Source organism: Hibiscus syriacus, unplaced genomic scaffold, assembly GCF_006381635.1.
Source record: "Hibiscus syriacus cultivar Baekdansim isolate YM2019G1 unplaced genomic scaffold, ASM638163v2 tig00111303_pilon, whole genome shotgun sequence".
Lineage (NCBI taxonomy): Eukaryota > Viridiplantae > Streptophyta > Magnoliopsida > Malvales > Malvaceae > Hibiscus > Hibiscus syriacus.
Window position 1 is genome coordinate 961673 of NW_024063049.1, and position 21033 is coordinate 982705.

The 21033-nt window shown below is 33.7% G+C and overlaps 1 protein-coding gene and 2 pseudogenes across 1 annotated transcript; 1 reads left to right on the forward strand and 2 right to left on the reverse strand.

Moving 5' to 3' along the window:
• Positions 1-2209: 2209 nt before the first annotated feature.
• Positions 2210-5712, reverse strand: LOC120158071. Its single transcript, XM_039169004.1, has 7 exons — positions 5681-5712; positions 4828-5296; positions 4256-4480; positions 4105-4176; positions 4004-4051; positions 2946-2975; positions 2210-2845 (listed from the first exon to the last, which is right to left on the reverse strand). Exons 1-7 carry the CDS (start codon positions 5710-5712, stop codon positions 2210-2212), a joined length of 1512 nt encoding a protein of 503 aa, XP_039024935.1.
• Positions 5713-8727: 3015 nt separating this feature from the next.
• Positions 8728-10435, reverse strand: LOC120158072 (annotated as a pseudogene).
• A 4670-nt stretch (positions 10436-15105) lies between these two features.
• LOC120158076 lies at positions 15106-16343 on the forward strand (annotated as a pseudogene).
• Positions 16344-21033: the final 4690 nt, after the last annotated feature.

Consider the following 21033-nt stretch of genomic DNA (forward strand, 5'->3'; position numbering starts at 1 on the left):
ATTATCGTTGCGATTTCCATTTCGCGTTGCGATTCTCTCGTTGCGACAGTCATTCTCTCGTTGCGATTTTCATTTATCTCGTTGCGACTCTTCTGCAAATTGAAACTTGAATGGATTGCATTACTTCAACCAAAAGACAGAACAAAGACAAAGACAAATACTAACTTGAAAATCGCAACGAGAGAATAGCAACGCGAAATGAAAATCGCAACGACAGAATCGTAACGCGAAATGAAATCTAAGTGAAATGGTTAATCTATTATTGAAATGACCAGTAAACTTATCATCAGTTTCAATATGAAAAACCTACAATAATGCAAACATTTCAAAATAAAAATAATTAAAAAACTAACCCTCGGAGGTTGATTTTCCATTTCTGAATATTGTGAGGGATTTCTGACCGTGAATGGTTGTGAGGGATTTCGCCGGAGATGGGGACGGAAATCTTCGGAGATGGGGACGGATTTCTTCGCCGTAGAGAGTGAGAGATGGAGATGGGACTGAGTTGTGATTTTAGGTTTTAGGTTATGAGTTGCGATTACGGGATTTGTCTTAATATTCTTTTTAATTTGAAAATAAATACGCGTAGCGATTATAATGGCGCTTTAAATATCGCGTTGCGATTTACGGATACGCGTTGCGATTTTATGTATTATCGTTGCGATTTACGGATACGCGTTGCGATATACGGATACGCATTGCGATTTACCCATACGCGTTGCGATTTACGGATACACGTTGCGATTTACGGATACGCGTTGCGATTTATGTGTTCGCGTTGCGATTTTCATATTCGCGTTGCGATTTTGGAAAATCGCAATGCGAATTTGTACTATCGCATCGCGATTTTCAAGAATCGCGTTGCGATTTTGGAAACTGATTTGCGATTCTGGAAACTGATTTGCGATTCTGGGGATCGCGTTGCGATTTTTATTTCGCGTTGCGATTTTGTTGGTCATTTTGGCAAATCCAAAAAAAGTTGGTTAAAATCGTATATTATAACTTTTTTTTGGTCACTGAGGCGATTTTCTCTATTTAAAATCCGACACTAGTAATTTTTGAAGTTTCGATTACACTACTTACATCGAATCAATTCTCTATAACTAAAAGATTAATAAATTATAAATCTTTGTTGTTTTGATCTGAAATCTGATTAACAAATCAAACAATAATGATGAAATAAAAACGAAAATAATATTTAAAATATTATGGTATCGTAAATAAAAATTTCAAATAGAAATTAATGAAATTATTTATTTTTTGTTTATTTTAACGTTTTCTTTTATACACGTGGCTTAGAGCTAAGAATCGGCAAAATCCTGATCCCTCGATCGGAAAATTCCACGTGGGAGCGAATAAGACAACGGAGAACTTTTTAGTTTTAATCAAATTTTATGGGATTAATTATGTTAGACGTCCTTCAATTATGATCCAAATTGTTAAATTGATTCTAAATTTTAATATATTTTAACCTTATCTCAAACTATTAACATCTTATCAATCAAATCTTTCTATTAATTTAATTATTAGTACGTATTAAAATCAATTAGATCTAACATAAAATATACTAAAATATATTAATCGAATTTTAAGTACATTTATACCCACAATACGAATATATTGGATTACGAGTTAATCAAAATAAATTATCCTCCTAAATTTTAATATTATTATTTTTCTATCATGTTAGATCCGAATTGTTCATGTAATAGACACATACATTTGAAAAATAAGAAAAGTTTAAATGGGTATGACAAATAAAACTACGAGTCTATCTTGAATAAAAAAAAGTTTTAACATCGAACCCATCAAGTGGTCTTAATAATAAAAGTAAATGTTATTATCTTTAAAAGTCATGGTTTCGAACAAATGTACCTACAAAGTGTGCGTACGTTATCAATAGATTAAAAAATTCTAAATACATACTACTCATAATTACCCCAAATTATTTAATAAAAATTCAAAGTAGCCCGACTCAAATTATAACAATATACCCACGTGACACAGAATGAGATGCCAAAAATAATTCCAACAAGAAATACATACCAATATCTATAAACATAATACACTTTAGATACGACATACGATACGAGTATAACACAACAAAACATAGACACCGTACAAATTCAAAAGCTGGCATATTGAAAGCACAGTATAAATACGATTACAACAAAATAAAATTCATAAAATACACGAATAAGATTCGAATTCAAGAGTCCAGATACAAAAAACCACACACTTCAGATCGAGGAAAGTACGAGATCAGATACAAACCAATAACATCAGACAGAGAGAAGCAAATATCGAAACCAAGTCCCTGGCAATTTACAAAAGATCTTTCTGCAACTGCAACTCTTGATTTACAACCATGACAGCTCGGCCATATACGATTCCCAAACCTTTCCCTTTCTAATTCCCATGATAAGACAGGTAGGCACGCAAGTTTTTCTCCAGCTTTATGTAAGCAAATTCCACATGAAAAACCATTTTCCTTGGCGTAATTGAACGTGGCCGCCCACTTTTTAAACATGTTACACATATCCCGCTCCATTTCATCGACTTTCAAATCTTTCATCTCTTTGATTGCAGCAGAGAGCAGAACTCGGATACACGGGTTGTTAATCTGTTTACCAATAGCCGTTTCGACTTCCATAGCAATTTGTTCCAGGTGGTTCGGAGTTTTCCCCCAGCCAGCTCTGTTCAATGCCTCTTGCAAGCCCTCGAAATCTTGAATATCCACTTTGTTGTTCTCTTTGTCATAAAGTCGGCTCTTAAAATTACTAAATTTAGAGTGTAAATCAACCAGATCAAGTTCTTTGATATCAAATGGTATTTCAGAAGCCAACTAAAACAACAAACATAAAAACATGTCATCAAAACAATGATATATTAGTGCTATGTACACCGAAAATTATTAATAGTATAGGTATATGTATATATCGTACCTTTTCTCTTAGATACTCTGAGCTGAAATCCTGAAATTTACGTAATAAATAAATAAATGATCAAGATGTAAACAAAGGAAAGTCTAAATAAGGTATGGATAGAGAACAAATTAGTAAGGTAAGATTTGCATTTTTTTTCCCAATTTCAAAACACTGATTCGATGCAAAAGGCAGTGCAGGACTCGAGCAGCAGGGAGAGACTCCTAAACATCAAGTTTTCTGGTATAATCATACTGAAAATCCATGACACTTGAACAACTAATTTCACACATGTTCGGATATCAGTTTAGAATATGATGCTCCAAGTTTCTCAAAATGTATAAAAACTTGGAAAAAGTTGAAAACAGCTTTTTGCTAGGTATGAAAAGAGTCTAGCGGCAAATTTGCCCGTAGTGGGGAAAAATCCCTATATAATGCATCCCAAAAATTATTTTCTCAATTGGGGTGTTTTTAATAGTAGCACTGGGAAGACGCAAGGAGTAGTGGGCGTCTTCTGCATGTCCAGGGAAGACGCAAGGATCACCCGGCATCTTCTGCATGACAAAGGAGCATGGAGAGGGAATGCATGGGCGTACACCGACCATGGGAGCATCTGCGTCCTCATGAAGACGTCAACTGTTCCGGGCATCTTCTCCGTGATATTGGTCAAAAGACTACTTGAGAAAATAATCTTGGGGATGCATTAACTGGGGAAATTTTTTTCCCTTGTACATTATTGGTTAATTTTGCCGAGTCTAATCCCATGAGAAAGACATTATATTATGATGTCATTTATAAATAAAGTAATGTAAAGACACATTTCGACATAAGTATTGAATAGGACTATGACTAAATATGAAAAAAATTCGAAAAAGTTGAACATACATGCTTAAGGAATAAATCCATATTCAACGCTTGCACTCACATTCAAGTAACAGCTGAAAATGGCTTTCCTAAAACGGGACTAGTGCAGGGAAAGATGATATACATATAATGTGATTTATAAATGAGAATGTTCATCTTTTTCAAGAAATAATAGTACTACGTTGGTCAATATCAATGATATGAAACATACATACCATATTCTTAGCGAAGATTGCATCAAGGTTCCTTGTTTTTTCCAGATCCTGAAAACCCAAGTTAAACAGTTAAATTAGAGATTTAGGTCGTGAAATCTAACATGGTAACTGGATTCGTCAACATTAGCGTACCCGGTTGATTGTTTTAATCCCTCCCTCGCATTTTCAATTTTCTGAAAAACAAAGTTACGAAGTTAAATTAGAGATTTAGATTATGAAATCAAAATTTGAGATCTATGAACAGTAGCTTACCTGTAGGAAGTTATTTAACCTATTGTGTGCACCCACCAATCTCTTCTTTGCCGCTTCTTCTGTTAATCTACCTTTCTTGCATTTGACCAGTATGTTAATTATATATCGATTAATTCTTTTAAGTTCACCTCTCATAGCTTTCGAATCTGCCTTCAATTCTTGGGCTCTAGCTGTCCATGGCATTTTGTCGTAGGCGAGGAATAAGTCACCTAGCAGGGCCATCACCTTACAACATACAGACGGTGTCAATGCAAGGATTGAAGGTATTATTCCCTTCATTAAAAGGCACTTCATGAGAAAAGGATAGGCCTCTGCTTACAAAGGCTATAGTTCAATAATTTCAATTACTAGTTGATAGACTTTATGGTATTATTCCCTTTAGAAGGGAGAACTGTCCTCACAGTTGACAGTTGTATCTAATAAGGTGAGGGTAGGAATAACCCTTGCTTTATAAAGCAGAGTCCAATACATTCTAATTAATGTGGAAATTTTACCTTCGACATATATGTATATAATAAATAACAATAATGTGAATTGAATATGATGTACTCAGTTCAGGTAAGAGAATTTACGCTTTCTGTCCTTTTGGAGACTCGATCTGTCAAAATTTTCGCACTTTCCCCCACAGATTTCTCCTTGATACGGTCCTCATAACTCAGTGGCACTGCTTTACTGGTCGGTGCTGATTCACCGTTGACAATGGTTCTTCTGCGCTGGGGCTGTTTCATTTTGCCTTTTCCTTTAGGTTTTGATGAGTCATCAGAAACTAATTCCCGGCCTCTTCTCTTGCTCCCACTTGGCATCGAGCTCAACGACTTCACCTGGTTGTCATTGGCCAACGATTGTTGCCCATTCACCCCATGTTGGTCTCTTTTGTTGCTTCCACTCAGCATCAAGCTCAATGAGTTCAACTGCTGGTCACTGGATACAATATCGCTCCATGGTGGCCTCTTATGTTGCTTCCACTTGGCATCGAGGTCAACAAGGTCTCCTGGATGTCGTCGGGCAGTCCCTGTTCTAGAAGTGACTGTGCAAACTTGTCTACAGACAAAGCAGACACATTGTAGTTGTCGCTGTCCAAAACAGTGCCAAGGCTGCCGAGCTCAAGCAGATCTGGGAAATTTAACTCGTATCAGAGGAAATCATTAGTTAGAAAACAGCCAAAAACACTAGCGATTTTCCCATTTGCAGAACAAAAATAGAAAGAAGCAAGTAAAGGAAACTGAAATTTCTTTCAAACAATTAGATATAAACTAACAATACGATATGAAACGAGATTTCCTCAAGCAATTAAAGAACCAGCATTAAAGGAAATTCAGCAAAACCAAAGCAATAAATGTGTACTTGGGTAGAAGGTGATGCAAATGAAATAAATTCAGTAGTACTTATTGCCTTATGTATATATGTGTGTGTGTGTAAACAGACAGGAAAGAACAAGGTTGCCTGGTGAAGGCCATAGTTTCTTGGCCATTGTGCCTTTTCCACTTACCCAGTTGAAGGTCTCTTGTGCTAGGTAATCAGAAACCGAAAGGTCGTTGGAAGGATTCAAATCAGAGCTGCTCATCTTGGACTGATCTGGGAAATTTAACTAAGGTCAGATCAAATCACTGAATCAAAAACAGCCAAAATACTATCAATCTTCCCCAATTCAGAACAAAAAAAAACGAAAGAAACAAGCAATTGAACAAAACCTGTATATTCCATCAAAACAATGTATATAAAACTAAGCTAAGAAAACGAAGATACGCAATGAAATGAAGTTTCATCAAGTAAACTAAAGAAACCATAAAAGGAAATTACACAAAATTCGAAGCAAGATATGATAAATGAATTAGTAAATCCAGTAGAAGCCCTTACTGCTTTGGTGTAGTGAAGAGAAGAGCGGAGAAGGGCCGGCTGCCGAAGAGTAAAGCGAATGAAATGAAGGAATCCATTGATGAAGGATTTTAATTAAAGGGGAATTGCCATGAGAGAACGCGCGAGATTGCAAGTTTGCCTATATAATTTGAAGCGCGAAGAGTTTTTACATGAAGAGGGTTCAGTCGGGCAACTCGAGCTCGCCATTGCTACAGTAAAACTGTGTCTGCCTTGCTTTCCAAACAAGTTAACCAAGGAAATAAATATAATAATATGTATTTTTGTTTTACTAAAATATATTTTAAGTAATTTAATTATTAGTTCGATTATACAATGCAATGTTTTCAAAAATTATATTTAGTTTATTTACTTAAAATATAATTACATACATATTATTTCATTGTTAAAATTAAAATAGAAGTTTAATGTGATTTAATATAATGTCAATTTTAATTTTTAAAATAAATTATATTAATTTAATCTTAATTTGAAATAATTCAATAAATTTAGTCTATCATATTTAAAATTTATATCAATTCAATATTTGTTCTCTCAAATCATTTGTTCTTTTTCTAAAAAAAATCAGAAATATATTTTTTTTATAAAAATCACTAATTCTATTCAAAATAAAAATATCATAAATTCAATAAAGATTTATAATCATAATTGTAAATTAAGCATACAATTAGTATAATTTCCTATAATCATTGAAACAAAACTAGCAACTTAAGATCACATAAGGACCATACAAGGAAATATAAATCTAACCAAGAAAACTCGAACTAAGATAAATACAAACAGATCTGATCGCATTGGCAAACGAATCTAAAAAGGAGACAAAACTATGAAAAGATCATTGACAAACTACAAATTAGACTCAAGCAATATGAAAAACTATCCACGAACGCATAACGGGTATCCAAATTCTATCTAAGGGTCGAAAGCAGTAAAGAACAATATAACATATAAGCGTCATATTAATCAGCTATGGCGATGTCAAATCAACCCTAGAAAAATATAAGTGAAAACAATGGCTAAAAACTGAAAAACGTGTCAAAAGATAGAAGAAAACGTGTCATAAAGACAGATGAAAATGTGTCAAACATATAGACTTGTTGAAAAATAAACAAAATAAAATAAAAGGATAATAAATAATATCGATGGTCGGAACCCAACATTGAAATTGGCGCCACCATCTATCAACAAAAATAAAAAAGAAAAGGGATGAACAACTTACGAACGAGAGAAAACAAGAGTTGACAAAATCTCTATTATATAATTTATTTTTGCCATACACTTAGATAATATAAACTTTCACGTTTTGTTGTTGTTTTTGAAACACTAAGAGATTACTTTATCGACCATCGACTAATCTTATCTCTAAATCATAAATTTTGTTACACAAGTACATCGTAAGAATGCAAATTGAGATTGATCAATCAAATAATTAGTATTCATTGATGGAAAGTTTTAATAAATATTTTTGTTGTTGTTTTATGGTATAACGCTTTTATCTAACTACTATTGATCCTATGTACGCACTTGGTCCAATTATATAGTAAAAAAATATTAAATTGATGAATTATTTAAATATAAAAGGTTAAATTTATCGAATTATTTTAAATTATGACTAAATTTATATAATATATAAGTTTTTGAGATTAAAATTATTATTATACCATACAATATTAATAGTCTATTCAATTTTAACACATATTATAATAATCCTTTAATGAGTGATAAATTACATTTTTTTTTTTTTGAAAAAAAACATAACTTGTTTGTAGCTGATTTAGTAATTGAATGACATGTAGTTCAACAAAAAAAAAAATTAGAAAAGCTAAAAATAGTTTTTGAGTTTGATTTGATTTAATCTTCACAGATCGCTAACTCTAATGTTTACCTAGCAACATTTTAATTTACATATTTCTATCTAAATAATTATATTTATTCAACATAAAAATAAATAGATATGTTTTTTTTAAAATATCTATAATTAAATTAAAATTCAAAGTGTTATGGTAAATAATTGAAACTAAACCCAATTTTTTTCATGTATATAATTTACACTGAATAATATTATATATAACATTAAATGGATAATGAATTCGGGTCGTAAAATTAACTATACAATAATTCAAAAGAAATCAAAACCTCAGCCTGATTCAATCTATAGACAAGTCTAATGAACGATGTGATCTTTAAACGAGTATCTTTTCTCCTTTTTTATTAATATGAGGTAAGTATAAGATAATATTTTTTAAAGGTAACTTTCAACTGAACATCAAAAGTCATGATATTCATGATGCTCGAACCTAGAAAACCTCAAAGAACAACAACAATATTTACTATCGAAAATTTAAATACACGAAAATTATATATATATATATATATATATATATATATATATTGTGAAATATATACCCTTATCTATTTTTTTTTTGAGAAAACAAAGCATGAAAAAAAAAAAAAATACAGAATGAAAAACAAATTACAGAGTCACCTCTGATCTTAGTATGTATCAGTATCAGTATCATTACATAATGCATATATGCATGTATGGATGGATGCATGCATGTAGGTACGTATGCCGGAATCATAGTTACGACAGTAAACTATTTGCAAACTATGGAGCTAAGCCCGTGTTTGTGCCTTGGTTTAAGAGGCTTAACCCAAGTGAATCCAGGTCATCGCGTCCGAAATGTCCGTAAGCGGTCTTTTGGTACCTAAACTTGCCTCCTCTCTTCAAGTCAAAATTTGGTAGAGATCATTCTCCTACTAATCAAAATCTTCTTGATTAGTCGCAAGATGTCCTTGTCCGAGGACTGGAATCTTGCCTGTCGTGTATGTGTCGACGACGACCGACAATGGTTAAGCGACACCAATAGCGTAAGAAACTTGCACGATACAGCGACGTGCAAGCCCCGATGCTACCACATCTTGCAGCTTTGCCTAACAATATATGCACCACTACGGTCCACCTTTATAGGGTCCTTTCCTGAGAAGGCACCTCCACCATGAGCACTCAGCCACCATTGGTATCGATTATAATTTTTCATCGGTGAGTCCGACATCTCCATGAAATTCACCAATAACGAACCTATACCGTAAGGGTTGAGGTGAAAAATGGTTTTGTCATCAAGATACTTTGCTGGAATAACATTAATGATCTTTAAGTCCCATGCAATTTTTTCATTGGTGAGGTCCATCTTGTTGAGTATATCTCGTTCGATACTTGACCGTCACTTGGGTCTTACTGTCGGGCTTCAACAATGGACATGTCCTGTCCTTTCTAATTTCAGTGAGCTTGGCACCAAGCTTAGTTGCAAGCACGTGTTAGAGGCATCAATAGAGGGTTTTCATATGTGGCATAACCGATCATGTGACCTTGGTCATCGGCTCCGATTTCCTCCGGTCTCTTCTGAGGTGACTGTGAACTTCTTGAGCGATATCGGGGCTCTGCTGTTCGATATTAACGAGAACGTTGCAATTGTCGGCATCAAGGCCAACATCCGCTGATGTGAACCCAATACCTCTGCAAGTATCTCGAACAATCTTGTCGTAGTCGACTTTGCGATTGGTCGTGATATCGCCAAAGACCATAACCATGTTTGTCTTGGTGCAAGTTTCACAAGCCACTTTGCTTTCTGGGTATTGTGTTTGAAATATTGATTATAAAATTACGTCGTTAGCACTAACTGAAAAATAAATAATAATTTAAATATTGAAAGTGTCCTGATAAAACCACTATCTTATAAATTAATTCGTTCCAATGTGTGTAATTTCTTCAATAGACGAATCGTCCCCTGAAGTTAGAAGTTAGTACGGTCACTCCGAGATTTCGTACACCCGAAATCGAAGTGAACTGTCGGCGATATTACTCTTCTTGATTGAAAAGTAGAGAATAACTTAGAACACTTTTTGATGGTGGATTGTGAACTATGGAGAGAATTGAAAAGCTAATAAGGCTCAGGCTTGAAAAAGGTATGGGTCTAATGAAAAATCAGAAATTAAAACCCTTATTATTATAACTTTTGAAATAAACAGCTTGCCTCTCCTTTAAATAAAGCTGGCAAATTAGGTTAGGTACATCTTAATGCATCGCACGGACGGTCAAAGTCACGTATTGCCACAGACAGTGGATTATGAAAGTCTTAAATATTCATTCCAATTGTATTCGCCATTCCGTGTGGGATTCAACATTACTAACATCCTGTTCTAGGCAAGCATCAAGGATTGCATATGAAACCTTGTCGCAAATCTTGTCGGGATGGTCTTCGTTCACAGATTCGGAAGTGAATAGAAAGGTACCCCATATCTGCAGTTCATCGCAACACAGAAGTCATACTATCATCATCAGACTCACATTTCACTTCAATTTCACTTAATGAATAACTAATCCTCCATTCATTGCCTTATTCACCTCTTCAAACCTTACAATTTGGACAATATAATTACATACCAGTATAAAATTAACTAAACACGACATAATACAAACTAAAAATCGACGAGAATTCAAGCATCTGAGCGTACCTTTTGCTGAGATTTGTTTGAAGCTTAGGTGGACACTCGAGTATTTTTTATAACTTTAAATATATTAAACGAAGTAAAATACGTTACAATGACGTTACCCCAATATTACAATACTACGACATTAACTGCGGCTAGTTTACAAACACAACTTCGATATTCTAAGCTTACCCTCTCTCTCATAGCTTTGCTAAGCTATTTCTCATTTTGGGTTTTCTAAGTTTTTCCTCATAATCATTCTTCTCACTTGTATTTTTCTTTACATTACATTATATTAATGCTAAGAATATATTTATAAGGGTATTTAACCTCCTTAATGAAAGATCTAGGCATTTCCAAATTCTTCTTGTATTACCACATGGAGTTCATTGTTTTAATAAAATTCTTCCATCATCAATTGTCACATGTTTATTTTTCATGCTTAGTTCTTAAGTAATTCAAGATCATTCTTCATTAATCAAGAATCTTCTAGTTTTTGCCACCTTTGCCAAGTGTGTTGTCAACTTTGATAATTTCAAACTTCATGCAACTTTATCATCTTGTTGCCTCTTTAATTTCTTTTCTTTTGTCAATATTAATTTTCATAATGTTAAAGAATTATCCATGCCTTGCCAGCTATTTGTCATATGCATATTTTCTAACATTCTAGAAATTTCTAGCACTCCCCCTCAAACTTGATTTTCCATTCCAAGCTTTTCTCCGCTATCATCTCTAATCGATTCTTCATTCCTGGCAAGTGCACGCTGCTACGGTTATGTATTCTTCTTTGTTTTTTCGGCACCTTGGAGAGATTTTTGTAAAATCTCTTACGCTTGTTTTGCAGTTTTCGCATCAATTTTTTTTCAAAGGTAGATTCGTCTACTCCTTGAAAAATAAAGAAAACGCTCTTTTATCTTTTTCCAGGATTCCTTCAATGTCTTTTTTTATTGGTCAGGACTGCTTCTGCTGTTGTATTTTCAGGATCGGTGTAACATCCTCGATGATATCCCAACAATCTTGGGAGCTTAGTAACGCCTTCATTTGAATGCTCCAATTGTCATAATTCGTCTTTGTCAATCTCATGATTTGAGGTTGAATCATGTTAGCCATATTCTCCACCACGTTAAACTCGAACCAAGCTCTAGATACCACTTGTTGGAAGCGTAGGTGGGCACTCGAGTAATTTTTATAACTAAAAATATTATTAATACGAGGCAAAATACGTTACAACGATATTACTCCAATATTACAATACTACGACACTAGTTGAGGCTAGTTTACAAACACAACCTCAATATCTAAGCTTTACCCTTTCTCTCATAACTTTTCTAAGCTATTTCTCATTCTGGGTTTTTTAAGTTTTCCTCATATTCCTTCTTCTCACTTGTATTTTTTTCTTTACATTGCATATATTTATATTAATGCTAAAGAGATATTTATAAGGGTAATTAACCTCCTTAATGAAAGATCTAGGCATTTCCAAATTCTTCTTGTATTGCCACATGGAGTTCCTTGTCTTAACGAAATTCCCTTCCATCATCAATTGTCACATGTTATTTTTCATGCTTAATTCTTAAGTAATTCAAGATCATGTTTCATTAATCAATAATCTTCTAGTTTTGCCACCTTTTGCCAAGTGTGTTGCCAACTTTGACAATTTCAAACTTCATACAACTTTATTATCTTGTTGCTTCTTTAATTTCTTTTCTTTTGTCAACATTGATTTCCATAATGTTCAAGAATTTCTATGCCTTGCCAGCTATTTGTCATATGCATATTTTCCAACATTCTAGAAATCAAGTTTTTTTCTAACAATATTGAAGAAACAGATGAATGAGAGAGGACGAGAGATGAGAAACGGAATTGAATTTCAGGAGGGAAAACTTGAGATTAAATTATAGAACAGGAAGACGAGTCGTTTGACTCGGTCGTCACTGAGTTATTGAAGACTCGCCGTTCTTCTCGGTGGGCTTGGATCTTCCCTGCTTTTAGTTAAAAGGCCATAATGTTAACGCTTATTTATTGAATAAATATAAATAGTCACTTATGATTGAGTGTATTTCTCTTTTTTCCCACATATATAACTATACTACAAGACTTGGAATTATCAAATTAGAACAAATGAACGAAATATACAACACTTATAATATAGAGATTAATAGCATAATTTGATTTAATAGATATCAAAAATTACAATTTGATTCAAGGTTAAAGTTTAAAAATATAAAACATAAAATAATTCACGTTAATTTCACAAATATATTACCTTTTTGATTAAATGATTCAATTTGATAAAAGTAAAAATTCAAGAGTCAAAACCAAAAAAAAAAAATTATCTAAGTGAACAAATATCTTTTTCCTGATTCCAATACTATTCTATAAAATAATTATGGATAAGATAATACAAATATTTAAGATTTCAGATTATTTTTTTAAAAAAAATATCTTTAACCGGCTAAAAACACTGAATTTAAGCTACTGTCAAACTCTCTAATTTTAATTATAAATATAACTAGAAAAACAACCGAAAAAATCAAAGAAAAAAAATCAACAAACAAAGTTTGTTTCCATCATTAACATGTATGTATCTTCAGTGTTTTGATTTACTTTACCAGTTATATGGCACCTGGATGTTTAATTTATTTGAATATTTTTTAATTTAGATTTAGATTTAAAATAAAAAAATCGATTTAACTTGATTAGAATAGTTAAATATGAAAATTTTTAATTTTTAAATCGAGTTTAAATTAATAAAAGAATGACGATCGAGTTAAATTTTAGATATGAACAAGACCATTTGTTTTTTTCAGGTTAATTTATCATAGAAAGGAGATGAAGAAAATATATGACTGTAGGTGGATCGGTTTACTCTTTATTATATCAAGCGTGGTTTCTGGTGACTTGGTTTGCTGCTATACTCATGAAAGCATGTCTGCAAAAACATTCCTTGTGGTTTAGAATTCCGCTGGTGTTTGCCTCAACACTGTGTTATTGCATTAGTCGCCGTCGCTTCTTTTCCGGTCGCCCTAGCCGGCTTCCGTTCGCTCGGTTATATTTGTAATCACACGCGGTTTAAGAAGTTAACACCCTAGTGTACTCCGGTCATGCCGGGACAAGAGAAACCAGGCTGCCGGTTCTGTTAACGGCCATGGCATCCGTTGTGTGTTGGATCTTGGTGTCGTTATCCGGCTGGCTGTTGTACGATGTCGTGGAGAAGATGGTGATTCTTACGCTCGGACAACAAGACATGTTTTTTGTGTTTGATCCTCGGATTATTTTTGTTCTTTGGGGTTTAACGTCTGCTTTATCTCCGCTGTTTTCTTTTCGAACCTACAAGAAATTAGGAAGCAATCCCTTGGGACTTCGGACAATGCAGAGAGCATTTAGCCTAAATCTCCGACTTAGAGGACTTAGTATGTGTCAATAATTTCTTAACGAATTGATAATACACACTTGTAAACCTAGTTATTCAAACTCAGAAGATTTTATATGATGAATTTCTTTTATAAAAGAAGAACAAAGTTTAGAGAAGAAGAAATAATGAAGAAAGAATTTCAATGAATGGAAGAGAATCTTAGTTATAGGAGAAGAAAAGAATAAAACATTATCGTTTTGCCTCTAAAATCATAAATTTTTATCATCACTAATTTTTCATCTTTAAAAAGTGTTGAGGTTGGTTTAAGATTGAACTTATAAATTTCTTGTTAAATAATTGGGATTATATTAGATTATAATTTTTAGATTGAATTTTAAAATAATTTAAAAATATCTAAAATGTTAGAATAATAGAGACCGATGAAATATATTTATCAATATTTATAATAATCAAAATAAAAAAATGTAGTGACATGATAATAATGAAATTTTAAAAATACTTTCGTTAAAAAATAATAGATAAATTTTACATTAACAAAATAATAATTTATGTTGTTTTTTATTTAATGTCTAAATGATGAAAATAAAAATAATTTAAAATTGTAATGATAAAATTTAATAATTTAAAATTAACTGATCAATATAGGAGAATGGTTAAAGTTGAGTGATGAAAAAGAGTAGTTTAGCCATTAGTTAAACTAAAAGCTCTATAAATATTAACGAAAGAACTTTGAGTGCACCAATCCCTTCACTTAACCTCTCGAATTTTGATTTTGCTTAAATTGCCATAGTTTTCTATTTATCACATTTCCGTAATTTTCCTCCATTTCCGTTGACCCATTTTTCCCTGGAAACTCTTAGAAACCTCTAGCTTCGTTTTCGTTTCCTTTTCGGTTCGCTTCAGAATCTGGCTTTGTTTCTTTGGTTTCAGCTCAAATTGTTATTTTCATTGAAATTCTTGGATGACTGGTAAGGTTTCAAAATCTGGTATTTCTCTAAAATTTTGATTCTTTTTTTTATGTAGAAGTAAAAATTAAGACCATTTCTAGGATTTCTTGGAATCAGCTGTTATTCTTCGTTCCTTTCTACCTGTTTCCTGAGAAATATATTGAATGAAGTTATTGGTTTGTTTAGTTCTTGGGTTTTACGAGTAATTAGTTGGGGATTAATAGCAAGAAAGAAAAGACAATTGAGAATTTTGAGGGCAGAAAAAGAAAAAACTGTGAGATTTGATATGAGTTTTTGAACATGAGCCATGGATGCGTGGAGAGTACAAGAGATACGGGGAAAGGCGAAGATGAGCCTTGCTCTTCGCTGGGAAGACCGAAAGCTGATGATTTTGTGAGATTGGTTTCGAAGATTGTGGTTGCGCAGATTTGCGATAGTGTCGGTTTCAGGGATGTAAAGAGTCTGCGTTGGACGCTCTTGCGGATATTTTGATTCGGCATCTGTGACTTAGGGAAAAATGCTAGTTTTCATGCTAACTTAGCTGGTAGGACAGAATGCAATGCGTTTGATAACTCGGGCTTTAGAAGGTTTTGGAGATTCACATGGGTTTCCGGGTGATTCGGAGATTTGGAATTGTCTTGTAGGCTCTGGCACAGTTAAGGAAGTAGTTCAGTTTGTGGATACGAAGAGGAAATCCATTTTCTCAGCCAGTGCCTAAGTTTCCAGTTGTTAGGACAGGAAGCTTATTCCTAGTTTGAGCATATGAATGAAACCCCATCTGGAAAGCATATCCCGAATTGGTTGCCTGCTTTCCCTGATCCCCACACTTTAACCATACACCTATGTGGAATGAGAGGGCATCTGATCCTTGTGCTGATAAGATCGAGCAAGCTAGGCAGCGGAGAAAGGCTAAGAGGGCATTGCTGAGGTTGCAACAGAGACTGGTGTGTAAGGCTCTACCGGAAACTTCGGCTTCCATGGTTTTGGATGCTAAAACGGAGAACATACAGAAGCTGGAAGTAACCCATTTCTCGCTGCCCCATTGAACCTGGGGAAAAAGATGTTTCGGAGGTTTCTTTGTCAGTTAAGCTTTCCAATGAAGTGAGCAAGGGCGATCATGTTTCTTTGCTGGGTGCATTTGTTCCTGTCATTGAAGCAATGAAAAATGGCCTATCTGAACGAGATGGTGAAAAGACGATCGTGCCTGAAAAAGGCCTGCTGTTCAATTCAAATTCAAAACTGGCAAGAAAATCTTGGGTGAGTCGCTGGATTTGAGCTTGCAGGAAAAGGGAGAGGAGTGCATCATTCTTTCTGCGTGACGAGAGGGACAATAAGAAGAGGAGAGCTGAGTTTAGTTAGACAAACTACAGAATATCCGATAGAACTTAACCAGTCTTAAAAGTGTACGTTAGGTAGTTCTTTCTCGAAATCTCTTTTTTGGCAAACAATTATTTTAACGGGCTGACGATGCTTATCCTTGGATCATACTAACTATTGCTTGCATGGACTGTGACACTTGGGAGACTAACAAATTTAGAGGTATGAAAGCTATTGTTTTGACATCACTAGCTCTTGTTTCATTTTAATTCTTTGGGAATGACTAATGAGGTTCCGATTTCTTCACCATTTGTGTTGTACTGACTGATACACTGTCGTTTTATATCGGATTATGCACTGAAATATTTCTGCCTATGTTTTCAAGTAATATATTTTTAACTGATATGTACCAAATTGTATCCGTTCACAATATCATCATTCAAAGTTAGACCAATTCATGCTCTTAATATGCTCTTTTTATGGGGACTAATTCATTTTCTTGATGTTGGTTAAAGAAGGGTCGGATTCATCTCTCCATTTTGGTCAGCAGCAAAGTAGTTATTTAAGATTGCTTGAAGTCTACAATCTATTATAGTTGTGATTTGAGAAGGGAAGATTGTTTGTTATTAATTTTGTCGTAACGTCCTTTGGGGGGCTCGGAATCGGATTCTAACTTAATTTCGATGTGATGGAGCAGCCATCAATCATTTAAAATTAGGTTGATCGGATATCATTTTATCTGATTTACGTTTTTACCAGAATTGAATCGGATTTGAGAGTCGATTACAATGAATGATTAGCACCCCGTACATCCCTTTCAGTATTAATTTAATTTTCGCTTGTCTTAATTGTTAAAATTAAAGTTAAATTAAAATTTGAAATTCAATCCGAATTATTTATCATTGATCGGTTAAAATTGTCCTAAAAAAGTAAATATTAGGTTGTAAAGTAAATAAATAAATGAATATTAAATAAATAAAAGATAAAAAAGGATTAAATAAGAAATTATTTAAATAGGGGTTAAATCGAAATGAATTGAAAGCTATAAAAAGAAAAACAAAAGGTTAGGGGGTTAAATTACATAAATATAAAAATACAAATAGAGACTAATTGAATTAATTTAAAATTCCAGAGCCAATGTATAACAGGTGACCAAAAATTACATCAAAATTGTAGGGACACAGAATAATTTAAGTATTTACTAATTACACCAAGGTCCCCCGATTATAAATACCCCAAAAAAAAAACAAAAAAATCATTTTAAACCGATTCTAAAAAAATCTCCAACCCTCTCAAACACTCTCCCTTCTCTCAACCGGTCCCGATGGCCGACCACCATTCGACGAAGCCCCATCATGCGACCGCTCTGGCACCACCACCGGTGGTCGAAAAATCCAAATTACCCACTAACTTCTCTTGACCCCCGATACCGAATCTAGCCTCAAAACAATGAATAATCTTTAGATCGGAGTAGATCTAGCCTAAAAGTCACGGGTTTTTTACCTTTTTTGTGAAAAACCTCTCATTTTCCAGCGACCCTTCCTTTCCGCTAAACCGAAGGCTATTTGTGATTATGGAGCTTATTGATTGCCTCGAATATTTTTTGCTTGATTGCTTTGGTTCTTGTTTTGGGTATTTCGCTTTTATATGCTTTTATGATATTCTTGCCTTCTTTTTTGGATTTTGCTGCTCGATGGTGTTTTGGTTTTTTCCGACAATGTCTTTTCTCTGTATCTCTTGATGTTTTTTGGTGTGCCTCATTGGAGGTATTTATATGGCTCCTTCCATGGATTGTTTCCAACTTTGACGAGGTTGTTTCCCTTGTTTCCGATTTACTTGGACTTACTGTCGTTCATGTGCCCGAAAATCCCAAGATGGTGCAGTCCCGGGTTCTCGGCTGGCTGGTTTTCTTTGACTAGGACTTGGTGTTGCGGCGCCTCTTTGCTGAACATAAAATCCTAATCGGTTTAGGGTTGGGTTAGGCCCCTTAACCAATTGGGCTTCTACGGTACCCCTTGGCTGTTGGACCCGGTTTAGGACCTTGACTCTTCGGACCTAAATAATAAAAGAAAAATAGAATAAAGAATAAAATGAAATAAATAAAAATAAAATGCAACAATAATAATAAAAACTATATAATATTTCAAATATGTTTTCAAAAATTAAATATATGTTTCAAAAATCGCTTTTTAAAAACTATATTATACGTTTTTAAAAATATTTTTAAAAATATATTATATATGTTTTTAAAAATGTTTTCAAAACTATTATATTTCATTATATACTAAATAAACTCGGACGAAAATGACTAAAAATTCATTAGAATAAATGAAGCATCGCTATGCCGAAGCAACACATCTGGAATGCTTAGAACCTACAAAATGGTGTATTCCATATACTGATGTGAATTTTCAATGTCTAAAGCACCCTTTGGTTGAATCCGTATGTATTCTTGTTCGGCTGCATATCTCTTGCGTTTGCCACCATTTTCGAGCCCTACAACTTATAGGGGTGTTTCTCATTCGAAGCTTCTGATTTTTTCTCTTCTAGTGCTTCTATCATCCTTGGTGTTGCAAAAGGCGAGTGCTTCATTGCAGTCTTTTCAACCTTATCCATTTGCATTGTGCTCTGGATTTTTGTTGTCTTGTCTGTTATGTGATCTTCTGTTGGAAATATACGTGAGGCAAAGAATTCATTGTTGAGATGCATGTTGTCTTCCTCCATCCTGTGGGAAAGAATTTGTTGGTGCATTATTCTTTTCGGTTCAATAAATGATGTGACGATGACGACCGGAACGACGGTGGTAGTTGCATTGATAAGCCTTCGTTGTTTTTCTCGGTAATGGTTGTAGTATTTCTTATGGAAATGTTTGAGCCCTCGTATGAGAGAATATAAAATCGTATTTAGTTCATGAAACTTGCAGATATTCTGTTGAAGAAGCATTGTATTCTCTTGGAGGAAACATATGCATTTGGATCTTTTTGCTTTTATTTTACACAGTTGTAATATGAAAAAAATACAATATAAATTTAGTAAAAATAAAAATTAACTAACTTAATAGCCATTTTAGCTCATACTTTTTAGAATATTTTGGACTTAATGTTTCATTTTAGGATATAAATATCTTTAATGTTTAACAAAATGATCACTTTGGTCTTTTCATTGTTTTTGAAGTATTATCTCCAACATTTTATTTTATGGCAAAACCCTTCTATTTTAGAGTGTTAACTATTGACTAATGATTTCCATCAACGAAAGGGTTTTTTTTTGTCTCAACATGAAACGATGTTAAAACAATAAAAAAAAATTAACGTTCAACCTTACAAAATATTTAATTAACTTTTGGGAATATTTTTTGGGTATTATGCTAAATGTAATTTATAAGATTGTTTACAAAATTAGAATAAATTAAATGGCATTTATCAATTATTTTTCTTAAAACATTATCGAAAATATTAAATAAAATATTTTCATTAGTTGATAAAATAAATTTATCATAATTAATTACAAAATCTTTAGCGGTGATTAGTACTTATCAATGAAAACAAATAAATTCAAACTAAAATTGAAAATAAATAAACTAAATAACGTTAATGAGAGGTTTAATTCTAAATTCAATCTTAAAATAAATATGTTATAAAAATAAAATTGTCTACTATTTTTATGAAATAAAAAATTTAATAAACAAGTAAATTACATAATTCAGGATAGGTAATATATAATATAATAAAAGTTATTGTAAATATGTTTGAGAACAATGGTTAGAAATAGGGAATAGCGATCATGAGAGATCGTAACCTAGGGCTCAACGATATCCATGAAACAATGTTATCCGACAACCTACCCCAGCCAAACACAGAGAGCACAGTCGTTCTTGTAGGTCTTGAAGAGTTACGCGCCACTAAGAAGTCAAGAATCAAGGAGACCAAGAAGCCAAGGGCGTTATCGATGGAATAGATGCCGTTGAAGGAATCGATAACAAGCAACCGCATGACACCGATATTCTAATGCAGTCTCTGGAAGGGACAAATGCGGGGACAAGGAGAGAGCTCCAAAACATCCTATGCAGCGATGGTAAATGGAAATCAAGAAAACCAAACCAGGAATTTCATCGAGGAGACATCACTTTATTGGGGGGGGGTGTAACTATAGACAACAGCGGCTCTTACCCGAAGATCAGGTTTTCCAACAGAGTGCAGACATCATAGATCGCAACATGAAAACACATTATCGTCCGACTGCTATGGAAAAGATTGGTTACAGAGCACTCTCAAATAGGTTACAAATCATGTGGCAACCCCAAGAAAAAATAAACCTAACAGATATGGATAACGATTACTTTCTAGTAAGGCTAGAAAAAGACTACATCAAAGTTCTTACGGAGGATCCTGGATGATTTACGGGAACTATCTCACCGTGCAACCATGGAGCAGGGGATTTCAACATCTAAACAACATCCATCTCAGATAATAGCCTGGGTTCGTCTACCTGGATTTCCCTATAGATATTACTCGAAGATGTTAAAACAATTGCCAATCATCGGGAAAGTCAACAAGGTTGACTACAACACAAGTTAGGGTAAATAGGACCCTTCGCAAGGCTAGCAGTTGCAGTAAACCTTAACAAACCCCTAATTCCATGTCTCGGCATCGACGGATTTATTCAAAAACTAGAATATGAAGGCCAACCAAAATGCTTTCACTGTGTCGTGTATGGTCACTCCAAAGATGCAGCAAGAAACAGAAACGATTAACAAGGCTAATGTAGTGACC

Bases quoted from the DNA above. Each gene is read 5' to 3' on its own strand.
- LOC120158071 (XM_039169004.1), bottom strand. From the start codon at position 5,712: ATGGCCTTCACCAGGCAACCTTGTTCTTTCCT. The intron at 4,052-4,104 runs GTTAGATTTCAC...TTGGGTTTTCAG, and splicing joins TTGACGAATCCAGTTACCAT to GATCTGGAAAAAACAAGGAA. The intron at 2,976-4,003 runs GTATGTATGTTT...CGTAAATTTCAG, and splicing joins CAATCTTCGCTAAGAATATG to GATTTCAGCTCAGAGTATCT.